At 54.4% G+C, this 17,370-nt stretch overlaps 2 protein-coding genes and 1 long non-coding RNA gene across 9 annotated transcripts in view; 1 reads left to right on the plus strand and 2 right to left on the minus strand.

Moving 5' to 3' along the window:
* Positions 1-1,903, minus strand: part of PTK7 (protein tyrosine kinase 7 (inactive)) — a 64,680-nt gene extending 62,777 nt beyond the window's left edge. Inside the window, exon 1 of the mRNA XM_055571379.1 lies at positions 1,639-1,903. Coding sequence (XP_055427354.1) covers positions 1,639-1,717 — 79 coding nt within the window. The 5' untranslated portion in view covers positions 1,718-1,903. The remainder of the gene's footprint in view (positions 1-1,638) is intronic.
* On the plus strand, positions 807-3,852 carry LOC129645875 (uncharacterized). Of its 4 annotated transcripts, none has more exons than XR_008711530.1 (3): positions 807-1,223; positions 3,117-3,282; positions 3,697-3,852. It is a non-coding gene; the product is annotated as an uncharacterized LOC129645875 (long non-coding RNA). The 4 variants fall into 4 exon arrangements; XR_008711532.1 differs by having other exon boundaries at positions 807-1,190; XR_008711529.1 differs by having other exon boundaries at positions 807-1,186.
* On the minus strand, positions 3,130-17,347 carry KLC4 (kinesin light chain 4). Of its 4 annotated transcripts, XM_055571376.1 has the most exons (18): positions 17,295-17,334; positions 16,829-16,993; positions 16,400-16,484; positions 15,413-15,694; positions 14,218-14,448; positions 12,592-12,673; positions 11,324-11,534; positions 10,800-10,887; positions 7,604-7,705; positions 7,184-7,357; positions 6,764-6,863; positions 6,507-6,559; positions 6,257-6,327; positions 5,972-6,080; positions 5,243-5,383; positions 4,863-4,978; positions 4,485-4,548; positions 3,130-3,599 (listed from the first exon to the last, which is right to left on the minus strand). In XM_055571376.1, exons 4-18 carry the CDS (start codon positions 15,668-15,670, stop codon positions 3,549-3,551), a joined length of 1,851 nt encoding a protein of 616 aa, XP_055427351.1. In that variant the 5' UTR covers positions 15,671-15,694; positions 16,400-16,484; positions 16,829-16,993; positions 17,295-17,334; the 3' UTR covers positions 3,130-3,548. The 4 variants fall into 4 exon arrangements, with proteins under 4 accessions (XP_055427351.1, XP_055427353.1, XP_055427350.1 ...); XM_055571378.1 differs by lacking the exon at positions 16,400-16,484 and having other exon boundaries at positions 17,295-17,335; XM_055571375.1 differs by lacking the exon at positions 17,295-17,334 and having other exon boundaries at positions 16,400-16,479; positions 16,829-17,288.
* Between the last annotated feature and the right edge of the window lie 23 nt (positions 17,348-17,370).

Consider the following 17,370-nt stretch of genomic DNA (forward strand, 5'->3'; position numbering starts at 1 on the left):
CTCACGGAAGGAATTTAGCTTTCGTTGAATGTGAGCCCTGTCTCCACCAGAATCTCCCCCAGAACTCTAGAAACTTCAGCAGTGGAGGCAGCCCTATCTGGCACCCCACACACTGAAACCCCAACAGCCTAGGAAGACCTAGGAAGCCTGTGAGCTCCGGCTGCCAGCCCATATGGCTGGGCAGCCCCCCTCCCATACTGGCTGTGCAAAAACTTCCCTACTTCCTCTGGGAGCAGATGTGGGTTCTGCCATGAGCATGACCACCCCACACGGCAGAAGGAACACAGGGCAACAGAAGGAACACAGGGAGGCTCAGGGAACACCTCCTACTAACTCAGGGAACTTGTTCTTACCTCTCCTTTTACAACCCAGGGTGGGGGAGATGTTAAGTCCATCAACACTAAACCCCCTCAACAGCTGGCAGGCCAGGGAGACCTCAAAAAAGACAATTCTTTACCCACCCACCCCCCACCTCCAGCTTCCCAGTGGCCACTCTTCAGAGGAGAAGGAAAGTGATAAGCTAGGACCAGGTCTCCTGGGCACAGTCTCCCCAGAGAGGGCTGCTGCGAGGATCATCGCCAAGGATTTTGGGTTTTGTAAGGGGGGACGGGACGGGGCGGGGAGGCATACTTCCAGTCCAGAGTGTTTGGGGGTGTGTGGGTAGCTTGGCGCTTTGCTCCGAAGCACTTCAACACCTCAGTTGAGGACTCTCAGGTGTGACCAAGTCAGGAAATAAAGGCGGGGGTGGGGACGGGCGAGAAGTGGGTCGGGTCCAGTCGGCCCTAGAGATAGGGGCCACACCCTCATCAAAAGCCTGAGGCCCTACAAGAAGCCAGAATGAACTCTTTTTTTGCCTTTCTGCCTGTAGAAAGAAAGTTTCTTTCCTTGCTGGGGAGAGAGAGAATGAGAATTCAGGAAAGAGACAGAACCAACCCCGTCCGCACCTTTGCAGGCCGGCCATGCCCGATTTTGGCAGCGGCCTTCACACATTAGTCACCGCGACAGCCCGGGACTCTCAGCTCCTAGATCCGACTCCGGTCGGGAGTGGGCTCAGGGCTCGGGCCAGAGAGCTGGAGATGGGACGGCCCCTCACTCTTCCCCTTCTTCCGCCCTCGCCATCGGGGCGGTCCGGGATCCAGCCTGGCCCAGGAACTTGGAGGAGGGAAGCCGGGAGCGTCGGGCCGGCGTAGGTAACAAAGCTCCGTGCGCCCCGCGCACCGCAGGTCGGTCCCGCATCCGACCCCGGGCCGGCCTCCCTCACCTAGGCTCAGCCTGCCGGGGAGACCCCGCCTCCCCCACCGCCAACCACCGCGCTGCACCCCCTAACTGGGAGGTAGTCGCAGAGAAACGAGACACTGGAGCCCGGGAGTCGGCAACTCCCGGCAGTTTCCGAGCAAACTCTCGGCTCAGGCCGGGAAAACTCTGGGGAGGCTAGAGACGCGTCCTCGCGGGCGCGGGGCGAGAGGGGCCCCGGCCGAGTGCGCGGGGGCTTCGCCACCTCCCGGCGGCCAGGACCTCGCCCCCCAACCCCAGCGAGCCCCTGACCCACGAACGGTGTCTGCCCCGCCCCAGCCCACCTCCCCGGTGCCCTCTTCGGCCCTCGGGGCTCCCGCGGTTCCCCAGCTCGCCGGGACTCACCGCCCAGCAGCGGCAGCAGCAAGACGCTGAGCAGAGGCAGCCGGCAGGGGCTGCTCGGGGCTCCGCGCGCGGTTCCCATCGCGGTGGGATCGGGGAAGGGAGCGCGCGGGAGCACGGCGGGCTCGCGGTCAGCGATCCCCGGCGGGCCCAGGAGGCCGAGCGCACCGGAGCGCGGGCGCCGCTGCAGCAGCCGCAGCCGGAGCCCGAGTCCGAGCCGGAGGCGTCCTGAGCTCGAGCCGCGCGCGCCCCGTACCTCCGAGTCCTAGCGCGCCGCCGCCGCCGCCAAGCCCCGCCCCACGACGCCCCCTCCTCGCTTGGGCGCCGCGCGGCGCCCCGCCCCCTCGACGCCCCCTCCCCGCCGTGGTGGGGAGGAGCTCGTAGTTGGGGGAGGGGTCTGGAGATGAAGAATGGATGGAGTCGAGGAGACCCGGGGGAGTGTGGGGACCTGAGCGAGGTCGGAGAGCGGACGCTGCGCCTACCATCTCGTGTGCAGGGACTCAGGGGACCTAAAGGGACTTTTGTGATTCCGTGGCTCCTGGGGAAGATGGTTGGTTCTAGGCTTTCCTGAGGGCTCTGGCCAATAGTTCCCCCAAATTCTCTGGTGGGAGGGGAAAGGGTGGGCTCTGGCTCACTTTGTAGCAACCTGATATCTGGAGGATGATCTAGAACAGAATGGTGTCCTTGGTGTCCCCAAGCAAGGTAAACTGGATCTACCGTGGAGCCCCAGGAGAGAGGTAGCCTGGGGTCCAGTGCATGATGAGAGTCTGGTTTGGCTCTGGACCAATCGGAACCCAAAGGTAGAGAGAGACTGGGCTCTCTGAACGGCGGACTGAAGGCTGTTAAACTGACAAATTCATCCCAAGTCCATCTCCAGCGGTCTGGGCCATGTCAGGGCATGGCCAAGTCTCCAGCTGTGGGGAGGCCCAGTACCGCCCTTGTTCCAGGCACCCCCCACCCCCCAGCGCCACCACCCCCACATTCTTTCTTTGTTGTGAAAGCAGCAAGGGGTGTAGGAGGCGGGTCAGGAGGAGTCAAGCTTTAGAAGATGGGCCCCAGCTGCTGCTGGGCCTCCAGGATCTGCTGAGAGGGGATGGATAGTAAGTGCCTCATCCCCCTCTGGCTCCGGAGGGCCCCCCAGGCCTTCTTAGACCTCCCTTCCCCCAAGCAGCTGGGAGGAGGAGGGGCCGCCACAGAGGGCCTCACAGGCCGGGAGCAGTGGCGCCAGGACTCCAGGGTCCTGCCACATGGCCGCCACATGTCCCTGACAAGCCAGTCCACAGCACCTTCTCCTTGGGTTGTGGGCCTCCCCCTTCCCCCAGATGCCTTTCTGTAGGCCCTGCTGGAGAGGATACAAACAGGGGAAGGAAGAGAGGAGAGACCCAAGAAGCAACATTCCTCCTGCTGCCCCATCCATCACTACCCTGCTCCCTTCTGTGAAGGGCCCCGACGCAACCCTTGCTTCCTGCCCTCTCCATCAGGACTCAAGTGGCTCAGTGGTTACCTGATTCTTTTATTTAAGAAAAGTGAAATACATGGACCTGAAGTGAGGCAGCAGAGGGAACAAGAGAGGCCAGGGCAAGGCAGGTTGGCTGGCCAGCCCCAAGCCCTCTGACAGAAAAGCCAGCAGCAGGCTGCATCTCTGAGGTGCGTACCTGCTTGTTACCCACTTTGGGGGCCCCAGTAGTAGAGCTAGCTACTCTAGAGGACCACAGGGTGGGGGGAGGATGTCCTGAGGGTCCTTCCTGAAGGGGATTCCTGAGGAGGGGGCTGAGACCCTAAGGGCAGCAGCAATCTTCTGGTTAACTGCTCCCCCTTCACTGTCCCACCTTGGGGCTGGAAGAGCCAGGAGCAACAGGGAATGCTGTGAGGGCTGTGGGGGGACCCAGCAGACGTGGGGCGTGAGTTGAACGTCAGCTACTTGAAGAGAGGTCCATACTGCTGGCACTGAGGCCCCGGGAGACCTGAAACAGACACCACCAAGCCATCAGCCCACAGACCCCAGCTTCCCAAAGACTGTCCCCTGGAGTCTGTCCATCTCACGGCTACGGTCTCTCTCAGGACCCAGGATGGAAACTGGAACCTCAACCTCAAGCTCTAGGACTTGTGCTGCCTTTGCTAGGACTTCCCAGAAGGCCAAGATCTGGTGGAGAATATACCTGGAAGAACCACATGAATACGGGGATATACTTTGAATGTGCTGATACAGGTGGTCATTTCCCATTAAAATATCATTGCTGTGTTTTCTCAAATGGAGATGAGGTAATACTTTTTTTCCCCTCTTCCCTTCTCATCTACTGCTGACTCTGCAGGGTGAGGAGTATGGTGGCTACAGGGGGAGAGAATTAGTGTTCCCGAATCTTTCCCCATGTGCGTGCATGCTCAGTCGTTCAGTTGTGTCTGACCCTTTGCAACCCCCTGGACTGTAGTCTACCAGGGCTCCTCTGTCCATGGAATTTTCCAGGCAAGAATACTGGAGTGGGTTGCCATTTCCTCCTCCAGGGGACCTTCCTGACCCAAGGATCGAACCCACATTTCCTGTGGCTCCGGAATTGCAGGTGGATTCTTTACCACTGAAGCCCCAAATCATTCCTTAATTATTCATAATTCTAAAGTACCCGTTAAGAGAACATCAGTTCCTGTTCCCCTCCTGATTAATTTATTTCTGCTATCTCTGGCCCAAAAGTGTCCCTTGGGGGTCACTACCCCCAACAAGTTGTCTGCCTGATTCCTATCTGCCCACCTCCAATTCCCTGACAGAGTCTTCATCCCAGGTGACTCTCCCCTCTTTCCACTGGGTTTGTCCCTTGTTTCTCACCCACAATGCACTGAATGAGCACTGCTCTCACCTGGAGGGGCGCTGCACTGGGTTGGTTCAGATAGTTCAAGGAGGCTGCCCGCTTCATGTTGCTGCTACAAAGGAAAAGAAAGAACTGAGGCCTCTTCTCTTCCCATGGGTGACCCTAAAGCTTGGGACACTTGGGCACCACCACACATACTCATGTCACTGCCTCCTCACCATCTGATCTCCCCACCCAACACACACACACACACACACACTAGTCTTCCTCAGTCACCAGCATCTGCTTAGGTATTGTCCCTGCACCGGGGTACTATTTTTCCCACCCTCTCTCCATGGCCATCCTACTGACCTCCTCCCTGTCTCTTTCCCAAGACACTTCTCCAGAGCCCTGCCTACTTTGCCGTACCTCGGTCTCAGTGCGTACCTGGAAGGCCGGGGCTCGGACCCCTGGAGCTTCCTCACCAGGAGTTCGCTGCTTCTACGAAGCACATCTCGGATCTTGCCCAGAGAGCCGCTCCTCTGCAGCGCCCCACTGCCATCCTGGCAGAGAGGGATGGGGAACAGAGGCTAAGGGATCCCAGGGAGATTGAGCTCTGAGTCTATTCCTGCCTTTGATTCCGGACACCTGCCCCTTCCCCAGAAGCCCAGCCTGATCAACAGCTGGCTTGCAGAGAGGCCCCCGCGAGGGACGGGCTAACTGGACTGGGATGAGGACAAGGTGCCCTCCTATCCTGTGGGCTCAGAGCCTGTCGTCACCACCAGAAGGAGAAGCAGGAAAGTTCAAGGGGCGATGATCAGACTTACCCCTGACCACTCCACTGCCACCGAGGCATCTTCACCTCCCTCAAATTTCACGCTGCCCCCCAGGCCCTCCTGGGAGGTCCTTCCACTGTCACTCTCCCCAAGCAGCTCGGCCACCTTGGTCTGGCTGATTGGGTCAGTGCCCTGGAAGGAAAGGAAGGAACTGGGACTTCCCACTTCTGAACTCTTCAGGGTGGGACTTTACACTTTTTCTCACTACCAGCCACAACAAAGGAAAGAGTTTCCCTTGCGACTTCTGACTACACACATACTGGAAAGGAGACACTCACCTTTTCTATTTGCAATGTGTTAGAGACACACATCTATCTTTAGCCAAGGCCCACAATGAATTGATTTCAGGACCCAGTGAGTCAAGACCCGTGATTTGAGAAACTCTTGATTCAGAGCTTCCCTCAACTGCAGCCCGTTCACCCACGGTGCCCATGCCCCTCCTCACAAGATTCTTCACATTGTCAAAAGGCGATCTTTCCCTGTTAATAGTTCCATTTAGTGAAGTGAACCTTGAACTTGGAGTCCTAACCACAAAGGGCAGGTGAGGGGTAAGAACACACTTAAAAACAACCACAACCACAAGAGTGTCTCACCAGCTTCTCCAGTCTTCCTCCTCAGCCTGTCCTCTTACTCTTCAGAGACTCACAAGCAGCCTCAGTGGTCCCCGCTCCTGTCCCCAGGGCCCTACCTCTGGATCTCCTTCCCCTCCTGGTCCCTGACCTGTTTCCGGGAGCGCAGGGCACATTCCTCCAGGGTCTCAGCTGCCTCCAGCTTTCCCTGGCGCCTGTACAGAGCTCCGAGGTTTCTCAAGGTCGTGTTCACTGTGGGGCTGCGGCAGGGGGAGACCAGGGAAGGAAGAGAAGATGGACTTAGGAAACAAGCAGGAGAGAGAGGAAGCAGAGCCAAGGCTGAGGGAAGGTCCCCGGGAAGCAGGGGAAGGGCCAGGAGGGGGGATCTGGGGCCAATAGAGGGCATGGAGCCCACCCGCCCATGCCGGCTTCTCACCTGCTCACTTTGCAGGCCTTGTACCAGCCTCCATACTCGGCGTAGGGTGTGCTGCCCTCACGGTGCCGGCTCTGCAGGACAGAGCGGGAGGGAAAGCCAGAGGTGAATGTACAGAGATGCTGGGGTACAAGCTGGCACAGGGATGGGGTACAGGCTGGGTGTGGGAAGGCGCCATGCAGCTAGGGCTGGTGCAGGAATAAGTCAGAGGCCCCGAAAGTCCCGGCCTCCCCAGGCTGGGCCCCTAACTCACTTTGCTCATTTCCTCCCGCTCCTCTGCATGCATCCAGATGGGCTTGTGGTCATCTGGGGGTGATACACGGGATGGGGTAGCGAGGTTAGAGAACAGAGCTGGACACTAAGCGGGGAGCCAGGACCCAGAGGCCAATAGTGCTGGACTACAGGGGTCTGGCTCCCCCTGGAACCACTGTGGTCAACCCTCCCCCCACCAACCTTTGGTGTGCATTTCCTTTCCTCCCTGCAGCGCCCCACCAGGCCCTCACCACTCACCATCCACAGAGCCAAACTCCTGCACATGGGCACGCGTCAGGATCTCCTTGTAGAGAGTCTCAGCTTCAGCATACTTGCCTTGTTTCAGGTAACAGGAAGCCTGGGGGCGGGAAGGCAAAAACATAGGAACAAAAGGTGGAGACAAAGTCTCAGCCAGGCCTGGCATTTCCACTTCTTGGTCTCTTTATGACTTTCCCCAGAGATCTTCCTCACGCCCTCCTTGTCCAGCTGCAGGGTTCAGGGTGTTCCCACTCCACTCCTGAGAGGCTACTGAACTTCTGCCTTCCCACAGGAAGGGACCAGACCCCTCAGTACCCACAGGCAGCCCCCGAGCTGGGCACAAAGGCGGTGAGGCCGTGTACCAGACTGCGGTGTGCACCCCTCCCCTCGTCCCACTGCGTCTGCCCCTCCCTCCCTTACCAGGTTGTTCTTGGTCCGGGCCACATTAGGGTTGTCCGACCCCAGCTGCCCCTCATAGATGGCCAGTGCCCGCCGATAATAGCGTTCCACAGCCTCATACTTGCCCTGGTTTTGGCACAACAGGGCCAGGTTGTTTAGCTGCTTTGCCACATCTGGGTGGTTGGTACCCAGGACCTGGAGTGGTGCAAAGGAGATACAGATGGCTGTGACTATGAGTGTGTGTGTGTGTGTGTGTGTGTGTGTGTGTGCGCGCGCGTACGCACGCGCCCACGCAGGGAGCAGGGGGTAGGGAATGAAGGAACAGGGAACAGGGAGAGATGGAGGGTGAGTCAAAAAGTGAAGGGAAAAGGGTAGATCAGAAGAGAGATGGGGGAGGAGGGGTCACCGCAACAGGGAAGAACAGGTGAAGGGCACAGGTACCTTTTCTCGAATCTCCAGTGCCCGCTGGCACAGAGGCTCCGCCTCCTTGTATTTGCCCCTCTTCCCATAGAGCACAGCCAGGTTGTTGAGTGTGGCCGCCACCTAGGAAGACAGGCCTGTCCCCATCAGACAAAGGACCTGGAACAGCAAGGCCCCATGCTGCCCAACTCCAAGACAAATGGACTCTGCCACCGGAGCCACAGGTGAGTGGGGGGAGGGGAACGTGCTGACCCCCAAGGCTCTGAGATTCCCCACGGGGGTGGTCTCACCCTTGAAGGAGATTTTTAGGCATTTGTGGAGGCGGGGTTTCCTTTGGTTGCCATAAACTCTGTGGGCACTAATACCTTTGGGGGATCAAGTATGCTACAGATGTAGTGCCTGCATGGGACAGCTCAGGCAACTTTTGATTGCCCTGCCAGACACTCAAACACTAAATATAAGCTTTGACACTTGGTGGGATATCAAGACAGGAGTTACGCTTCCTGAGACACATCATCCTTCCCTATCACATGTCATAACACAAGGAATTCTTTTCCAGCCAGCTCATTTTCAAAAATACCTTGTCTCGTCTTCTTCCCTTTGACACACCTAGCGTTTGTTTTACATGCTGACCCTATTTAAAGTCATTTCTCTTTCTCTTGTCACAAAGAAACCTGGTCTATTATTACTTAACCCAACACTGGATTTTAATCTTATATATGCTGATATTTCTGCTATGTCATTTTTAACTTAAAAAAATTTATTGTTGATACTACTATTATTACTACTTTGGCTGCACCATGCAGCTTGTGTGATCTTAGTTCCCTGAACAAGGACTGAACCCAGGCCCTTGGCAGTGAAAGCATGGAGTCCTAACCACTGGACCACCAGGGAACGCCTACTCTTTTCCTAGTACATCAGCTCAGTTCAGTTCAGTTGCTCAGTCGTGTCCGACTCTTTGCGACCCCATGGACTGCAGCACGCCAGACTTCCTTGTCCATCACCAACTCCCAGAGCTTGCTCAAACTCACGTCTATCGAGTTGGTGATGCCATCCAACCATCTCATCCTCTGTCATCCCCATCTCCTCTTGCCTTCAATCTTTCCCAGCATCAGGGTCTTTTCCAGTGAGTCAGTTCTTCTCATAAGGTGGCCAAAGTATTGGAGTTTCAGCTTTAGCATCAGTCCTTCCAATGAATATTCAGGACTGATTTCCCTTAGGATGGACTGGTTGGATCTCCTTGCAGTCCATGGGACTCTCAAGAGTCTTCTCCAACACCACAGTTCAAAAGCATCAATTCCTCAGCACTCAGTTTTCTTTATATTCCAACTCTCACATCCATACATGACCACTGGAAAAACCATAGCTTTGACTAGACAGACCTTTGTTGGCAAAGTAATGTCTATTTTTTAATATGCTGTCTAGGTTGGTCATAGCTTTTCTTCCGAGGAGCAAGCATCTTTTAATTTCACGGCTGCAGTCACCATCTTCAGTGATTTTGCAGTCCAAGAAAATAAAGTCTCTCACTGTTTCCATTGTTTTCCCATCTATTTGCCATGAAGTGATGGGACCAGATGCCATGATCATCATTTTTTGAATGTTGAGTTTTAACCCAGCTTTTTCACTCTGCTCTTTCACATTCAAGAGGCTCTTTAGTTCTTCACTTTCTGCCATAAGGGTGGTGTCATCTGCTATCTGAGGTTATTGATATTTCTCCCAGCAATCTTGATTCCAGCTTGTGTTTCTTCCAGTCCAGCGTTTCTCATGATGTACTCTGCATAGAAGTTAAATAAGCAGGGTGACCATATACAGCCTTGATGTACTCCTTTCCCAATTTGGAACCAGTCCATTGTTCCATGTCTGGTTCTAACTGTTGCTTCTTGACCTGCATACAGAGGCAGGTAAGGTGGTCTGGTTTTCCCATCTCTTGAAGAATTTTCCACAGTTTGTTGTGATCTACACAGTCAAAAGCTTTGGCATAGTTAATAAAGTAGATGTTTTTCTGGAACTCTCTTGCTTTTTCTATGATCCAGTGGATGTTGGTAATTTGATTTCTGGTTCCTCTGCCTTTTCTAAATCCAGCTTGAACATCTAGAAGTTCTCAGTTCAGGTACTGTTGAAGCCTGGCTTGGAGAATTTTGAGCATTACTTTGCTAGCGTGTAAGATGAGAGCAGTTATGCAGTACTCTGAACATTCTTTGACGCTGCCTTTCTTTGGGATTGGAATGAAAACTGACCTTTTCCAGTCCTGCGGCCACTGCTGAGTTTTCCAAATTTGCTGGCATATTGAGTGCAGCACTTTAACAGCATCATCTTTTAGAATTTGAAATAGCTCAACTGGAATTTCATCACCTCCACTAGCTTTGTTCACAGTGATGCTTCCTAAGGCCCACTTGACTGCATTCCTAGTACATACTTTTACATAGAAGACTTATTAGTTTTACTTCTTCTACATCTAAAGGGCTTCCCTTGTGGCTCAGCTGGTAAAGAATCTGTCTGCAATGCGAGAGACCTGGGTTTGATCCCTGGGTTGGGAAGATCCCCTGGAGAAGGGAAAGGCTACCCACTCTAGTATTCTGGCCTGGAGAATCCCATGGACTGCATAGGCCATGGGATCGCAAAGAGTTGGACACGACTGAGCGACTTTCATATCTAAATTTTTTCATTCATTGTATATCAGACTACTGTGTCTTCTAACATTGCTGTACTCAACACAACTGTTACTGTATTTTTGCTTTACTGTAAAGTATTATATATCTTATTACATTTTAGTTTACTTGTTTCTCTCTTATAATAGAGTATGATTCAACTTTTGAGGAAATTATACAGGTAGGTAGGTTACATTATATGAATTAAATTTCAGGAAAATATTCATTTTAAGAGGGAGTCATCACAAGGAACTCAGCTGTGTATTCTGTGATGACCTAAAGGGGTAGGAAGGAGGCTCAAGAGGGAGGGGGATATATGTATACATATGGCTGATTCATGCCTTTGTACAGCAGAAACTAACACAACACTGGAAAGCAATTATTTTGCCATTAAAAATTTTTTTAAAAAGAAGATACTGGGTCTGAGAGAGCTGAGAACCACTGCGATGAGCGGACAGTAGGAGAAAGGAGTCCCCACGCCTCGCTCCTGAGACCCCCGGGGAGTGGGCTGAGGGCAGCAGACGGACAAGCGGAGGAAGCACAGGGCAGGGAGGGCAAGGAGTACTGACAGCGGGGTGGTCCCGGCCCAGGGTGCTCTCCCGGATGCTGAGGGCATCATTGAGCAGGAGCGCAGCTTCCTTGTACTTATTCTGGTCCCTGTAAGAGGACAGAAGTGACAAGGGGTTAGCCCAAACTCTACCGCTGAGCCATCTCCTTACTTCCTTCCCTTCGGGACAGCTAAGGTACATTTAGGGGCTGGCCCCGCCATGAGGAGACAGGAAGCCTGGTGGGAGCAGTGAGAGGGGTTCACCACCACCCCCAGAGAGTAGCCATGCCCGGAGGAGGCCAAAGGCACAGGACGCAAGAGACAGAGACAGAGAAAAAGACCCTCCCCAGAGGAAAGACAGGAGAAGCCAAAAGCCCGAGGGGTGAGGATTCTGAGGTCAAGGGCTCAGGTGTAAAAGCATGAGACAAGGAAGCCCCCTGGTGGGGGGGAGAAGAGGTGCCCTGTGGAGAGGAGGAATGAAAGCCAGAGGGGGGTCAAGGTGGGACCACGCCTGGAGGCAGGCTCCTGAGAGGACGCAGCACTCACCGATACACCAGAGCCAGGATGTTGAGCATGGTGGCCACGTCGGGGTGGCCGCGGCCGGACGTGCGCTCCAGGTCCTCCAGCGCCTGCTTGCAGAGCGGCACGGCCACCTCATAGCGACCCTGGGCTGCGTACTGGATCACCAGGTTGTGCAGTGTCCGCAACCTCGCCGGGATCTCATAGCCGCTGTGCTGGGCGCCCTGGCCACGGGACACTACCCCGTCACAGAAGACGACAGAGACTCCCTCAGATGACACCAGCTCTCCCTCCACTGTCCGCCCGCCCCTCCCCATTCAGGTCATTCTCCCTGCCTGTGACCAACCCTGACCAGGCTCCCTGCCGGCAGAGACCTGCCTCAACTTGCTACTCTTTTCTTTTCTTAAAATTTTATTGGCTCCACCACAGCTTGCAGGATCTTAGTTCCCCAGCCAGGGATCAAACCTGGGCCCACAGCAGTGAAAGCTCAGAGTCCTAGCCACTGGACCACTAGGGAAGTCCCTCAACTGCTACTGCTCTGCTCACCTCTTTGCCTCTGTGCCCATCACAATCCCATTTGTTCACTCAGTCATTCATTCATTCAACAAACTACTCAATGGACTTCCCTGGTGGTACAGTGGATGAGAATATGGCTGCCAGTGCAGGGAACACGTGTTCAGTCCCTGGTCTGGGGAGATTCCACATGCCACAGGGAAACTAAGTCCATGCCCCACAACAACTGAGCCCTGACTCTAAAGCCCGAGTGCTGCAACCACTGAAGACCACGTGCCTAAAGCCTGTGGCCCACAGCAAGAGCAGCCACTGCAATGAGAAGTCCAACCACTGCAACGAAGAGCAGCCCTGACTGGCCACAACTAGGGAAAGCCGGCGCACAACGACAAAGACCCAGCGCAATTAAAAAAAAACAACTACTCAGAAATCCTGAGGAAGGGCCTGCACCAGGGATACAAAGGTAAGAAAGACCTGGTCCTCTCCCTTGAGGAGCTCATGCTCTTCACTCCAGGGGCACTCTCCCAGTCTTGAGTGAGCTCCTTACCGGCAAAAATCCTGTCGTTCTCATCTTTGACTCCCTGGTGCCTGGCACAGTGCCTGGCATGGGCTACATGCTTAATAAATGTTGATGAATAAGGGGGAAGCTGAGGGAATCAAAGTACTGGTCCCTAGCCCATCTCCAGAGGCAGTGGAGAACCCATTCCTGGACGGTGAGCATCCTGTGTTCACCAGCCCCCTTGCTGCCCCCACTTCACCCTCCAACTCCAGAGGCATAGACTCACAGCCATTGCTGGGGTCCTCTTCCTCCTCGTTGGGGAAGAGGTCATCCAGGGAATCCTTGGAGGCATCACCTTCCTTCTCCTCCTGGAAGGGAAGCAGCAGCATGTCTGAGATGAGATAGTCCTGGCAGCCTCTTCAAGCCCCCTCTAAACCGTGACATCATTGACAGGTGGGGTCTAGGACAAATCCCCTGTTGCTGTCCCTGCCCCTGGGAAGGCCAGCATCTGTCCTGCCAAGCCTAGGCCTCTCGTGTTCATTAAAAAACAAAGATGGGGGTTTCTCTGATAGTCCAGTGGTTAAGACTCTGAGTTTCCGCTGGAAGGGGTGCAGGTTGACCCCCAGTTGGGGAACTAAAATCCTCCAAGCCATGCAGTGCAGCCAAAAACAAAACAACAACAAAAAAAACCCCAAACAAACAAGAGACGCTTCAGCCAAAATCTCATGACTTTCCGTTCCTTCACATCCAGAGAGTTTCCTTCCTAAGTACCCTCACCCGCCATCTCTCTCTCCCTTGATGACTCTGGTAATTATAGTCCCGCATTGATCCCCATGTGTTTACACTGATTACATGTCTGTCCGGTCTCCCCTGAGGGCAGGGGTGTGTCCTATCTTATTGACACATACCCAGAGTGTCTAGCTCTGCCTAGTGTCCATCATCTGCTACCGCTTGTTCTGGACATAATGCCCAGTTCTCACTGTCAACCTACTTTCATACCAGGCAAAATTGCTTCACCCCAACAAGCACTGTAGCCTTGTACAAACACTTCCAACTCTCCTGCCCAGCTTCACCAGGGTGACCCACTGTCAAATCATCCCACTGTCCCTGGGTCAGGCCACCTTTCCAGCCCTGGTGCCTTATGACTCACACACACACACACACACACACACATCTGGTCTAGAGAGCTCCCCCTTCTCCCTCATAGACCATCAAAATCCACCCCAATTCCTAATCCAGTTAAATAAAATAATCCAACCTAAATCTTACCCATCCCTGTACCCCGCCTCCTCTGTCAATCTTTCAATCCATCCCAGCCCCTAGGAACCTATCTCCTTGGGACTCCTCCCACACTGCCTGAACCTCTCCTTCAGCACTGGGGCACTGGCTGCTTTGTGTTGTCACATACATGTTCTCACACGTAAGCCTTGTTCCTACAGCTACATTATAAGCTCGAGAAGGCAGGAACTGTTTTGTAGCTTCTCAGATCTGACACATATCTTGCCTTGCTTAAGGCACAGAGAAATATAAATGCCTGCTGCGTGAAGGTTAAATTCCATCCATTTCGAGAGCAAATTTTAGGACTTGCTCGACTGGGCTGTGTTTTCCCTACAGCGCTTAGGATTCTAAATTGCAACTGTCCAAATGCCAAAAATCTATTATTATGGGAGCAGGAACTTTATCCTGTTCACTGTTGCCCCCCCAGCAGAGTGCGCCTGACACATAGCAGTCATTTAATCAAATTTTGACTGAACGAGTGACTGGCTTCTCCCTTGCTGTCCTCTGGAGCTGGGGTCAGGACCTGAATCCTGCCAGGTCGGGGCAGATCGGGCAGGGCTGCTGGTCCTCGAGAGGATGACGCAGCCACGGCCCTGTGCGTGTGGTGACGCCCAGCTGTCCTGCGCATGCTCACCGCAGCGTGCCCATCCTCGTCGTACTGCCGCAGCTGCCCCAGGAACTCCAGGTGCTTCTTCTCCTCCTCCAGCTGAGCCACGGCCTGTTCGCTGCGCTGGAGCCGCTGCTGGGTGCCGGCCAGCTCGTCCCGGAGCCACTGGTTCTCCTGGCAGAGCCGCCGGACCTGTGCCCGCAGCTTCTGTTTCTCTGACTCCACTGTGCTCAGGTGGTTGGCCAAAGCCAGCATCACCTAGGTGGGCACATCCTGTGAGCGCTGGGCTCCGGCTAGGAGAGTTGAGGGGTAGGCGGGAGGGGAGCCGGCAAGACCCAGAGGTAGGGTGGGGTAGTGATGAGTCTACCTTCCAAACATACCCTGAATCAAATTTCTCACCACTTCCAGGGCTAGCCTGGGCCAAGCCACTATCAATTCCCAGCTGGATTACGGTAATTGCCTCCTCACTGGTCTCCTTGTTTCTGCCCCTGTTCCCCTAGAGTCTGTTCTCAACCCTGCAGCCAGATGACAATCTTTTCAAAATGTTAGACCACGTTACTCCTCTGGTCAACACATTCCAATAGCTTCCATCTCACTCACAGTAAAAGTCGAGTCCTTATGATGGCCTACAGTTCCACGTGATCTGTCCCCACCCCAACTGCCTCTTCAACTTCATTTTCTATTTTGCTTCCCCGTATTCACAGTCCAGCAGCCACGCGGGCCTTTCACTGAACTCACCGGAAAGGCTCCAGGTCGGGGCCTTTGCACGGTGCTTCGGATGTTCTTCCCCCATTTATTGTGTGACTCGTTCCTTCGTCTTCAATTCTTTGCTCAAATGACACCTTTTCAGTGAGGCTCCTATTGGCCACCCTATCTAAAACTGCATCCTCTCACCATATACCGCAACCCCCTTCCTTGCTTGATTTTTATCCTTTTGTCCTTAATGATTATCACTCTGGCATACTGAATCATTTATTTGTCTAAAGCCTGCCTCTCCCAGCTAGAATGTAAGCGCCAAGATGGCCAAGATTTATGGTTGTTCTTATTCAGTGATGTATCTGGAGAGTAGTGTCTGGCACGTGGTAGAAACTTAATACATATTTATTGGGTGAATGAATCCAAGCGGCTAGGACAAGAGGATCCCAAACAACCCGAAAGCTCCAATCAGACAACTGCTCCTCCATCTACCCAGGGCCACTTGGCACCACCTCCTCCTGCTCACCTGGGCCTCACTCAGCCCCAGCTCTATGTTTTCCATGGAACGGCGCAGCTGCCGGGCCTTCTCATGTACCAGGCCTTCTTCATGGCCACCCTGCTGCAGACACTCGATGGTCTGGGAGAGGCTTTGCAGCACAGCCTGGTGTTCACTGTGGAGAGCTTCCAGCCCCTGGCTCACCAGACGGGTGCTCCCCAGGATCTCCTCCTGGCTGAGCCGGTGCCCTGCAGGCTCATCCCGCTGTCCCAACACCAGGCCCGACATCCTGGCCGGGGGACCTTGCCTGGGCTACAGAGAAACAACAGAGCTCAGCTGGGGTAAAGATTAGGAAAGAGTGGCTGTGCGCCTTGATTAGCGAGTGGTAGGGATCCAAGTGAAGGGACCAGAGACCATAGCAGGGGTGGGGGTAGGGGAACCCTGAAGTTTAATTGGAGGGAGAGTGACCAGTGAGCAGACAGCCTGTAACAACACTAGACACAAAGCTAAGGTTGTGGGAAAGACAGAGGGAAAGGAATTGACTTGAAAGAAGAAAAACTGTAGAAAGAACAAAGGTGCAGAGAAGTAGCAGCAGGATTTAGAATTAACACAATTAAAAAAAAAAAAAAAAAAAAGGACCTGGAGAAGAGAGAGTTTGGGTTAGGAAAAGGAATCAGGAAAGGAGAGACAGCACCATAGACAACACAGAGGGTGTCTGTCTGATAGAGCTGCAAAGGGAATGGAGTTAAAGCAGGCAGAAGGTATGCAGAAAATACCGCAGTGTTTTCCAAAAAGGGGAAGGAATAAGTTTCAAAGTTAAATCAAGACAGCGAGGGAGACGAAAAAGAGAGGAGCTGCAGGACCCAGATGAGAGCGGCCTAGAGGCTCAAGGTGTTCAGGCTGAGTCACCCACGGGGCTAAGCCCAGCATCTCCATGCCTGGTCAGCTCTGTTTCTTCCAAGCTGTCTTCCTACTTCCTCAAAAGGGCCTTGCTTCTCATCTTTGAAGTCTTCTTACCTGTATAGAGCCCTTGGTTGTGGCGTTCAGGCAGGAGCCCGGAAGAAACTCTGTTCAAGCAGCCAGGGACCCAGAAGGATCTGCCCTGCCCAAAGTCCAGAAGTCCAGCGTTCCCACCCCTTCCCTCACCACTTCACAGCCACCCAGAGGACCTGGCATGGAGCCCCACCCAGGACAAACGCCCTCCCTCCCTTGCCTACAGGTCTTCAAAGACGACCAACGTCCCTCCTCCTTCCCCAAGCCAACCTCCCACTCCAAGCCTGGGGAGCTATTTTCTCCCAAGAAGGGAGTGAGATTTAATCTGAGACCTGCGGCAAGGGGCGTGTCTGGGAACGGGTGAGAAGGAAGACCTGGTCACTCCTAGCCCAGTCACTTCTATGGCTTTGTGTCTATTATGACCACATACTAACAGACTCTGAAAGGAGTCACCTTAGGGTGACTCCCAGAGGCCCGATGATGCAGGGGAAAATGGCAGGTCCGTGAGCAGCTGCGGAATCGCAGGGAAACGCGGTGCTGGAAGTTGATCTCCCGGGCCTGGGACTGCGGTGGAGAAGTGTCCCAGGCTGTCGACCTGCCCTGAGGCCCAGGGTGGGGCTAGAGAGAAATGGGCCAGCAGAAGATGCGGGTGGGCGACCGAGGTCCACGCCGCGGGCAAAGACCTGGGGCCTGACAACCCCGAGGTTACTGAGTCAGTCGGTAGCACAGGGGGCGGGGCAGGCCGTCTGTCCGTCTGTCTGGATGCCGAGGGGCGGGAAGAATCGCGGGGGGCGGAGTTTTTGAGTCTGGAGTTCTGTGAGTTCAGTCCGAGGGGCTCATTTGTTCATCTCTCCGGGAATGCAGCAAAGAGGTAGCGGGACCTCAACTCTCAGCCCCAGAGGTACCCTCAAAGACTCACCCGCAGTCTGGTCTGGCTGCCGCTCCTGCCGGTACTGCCCCTTTAAATCTATCATGGCTGCCGCTCGAGGCAATTG

The sequence above is a fragment of the Bubalus kerabau genome, chromosome 3, assembly GCF_029407905.1.
Source record: "Bubalus kerabau isolate K-KA32 ecotype Philippines breed swamp buffalo chromosome 3, PCC_UOA_SB_1v2, whole genome shotgun sequence".
Taxonomy (NCBI): domain Eukaryota; kingdom Metazoa; phylum Chordata; class Mammalia; order Artiodactyla; family Bovidae; genus Bubalus; species Bubalus kerabau.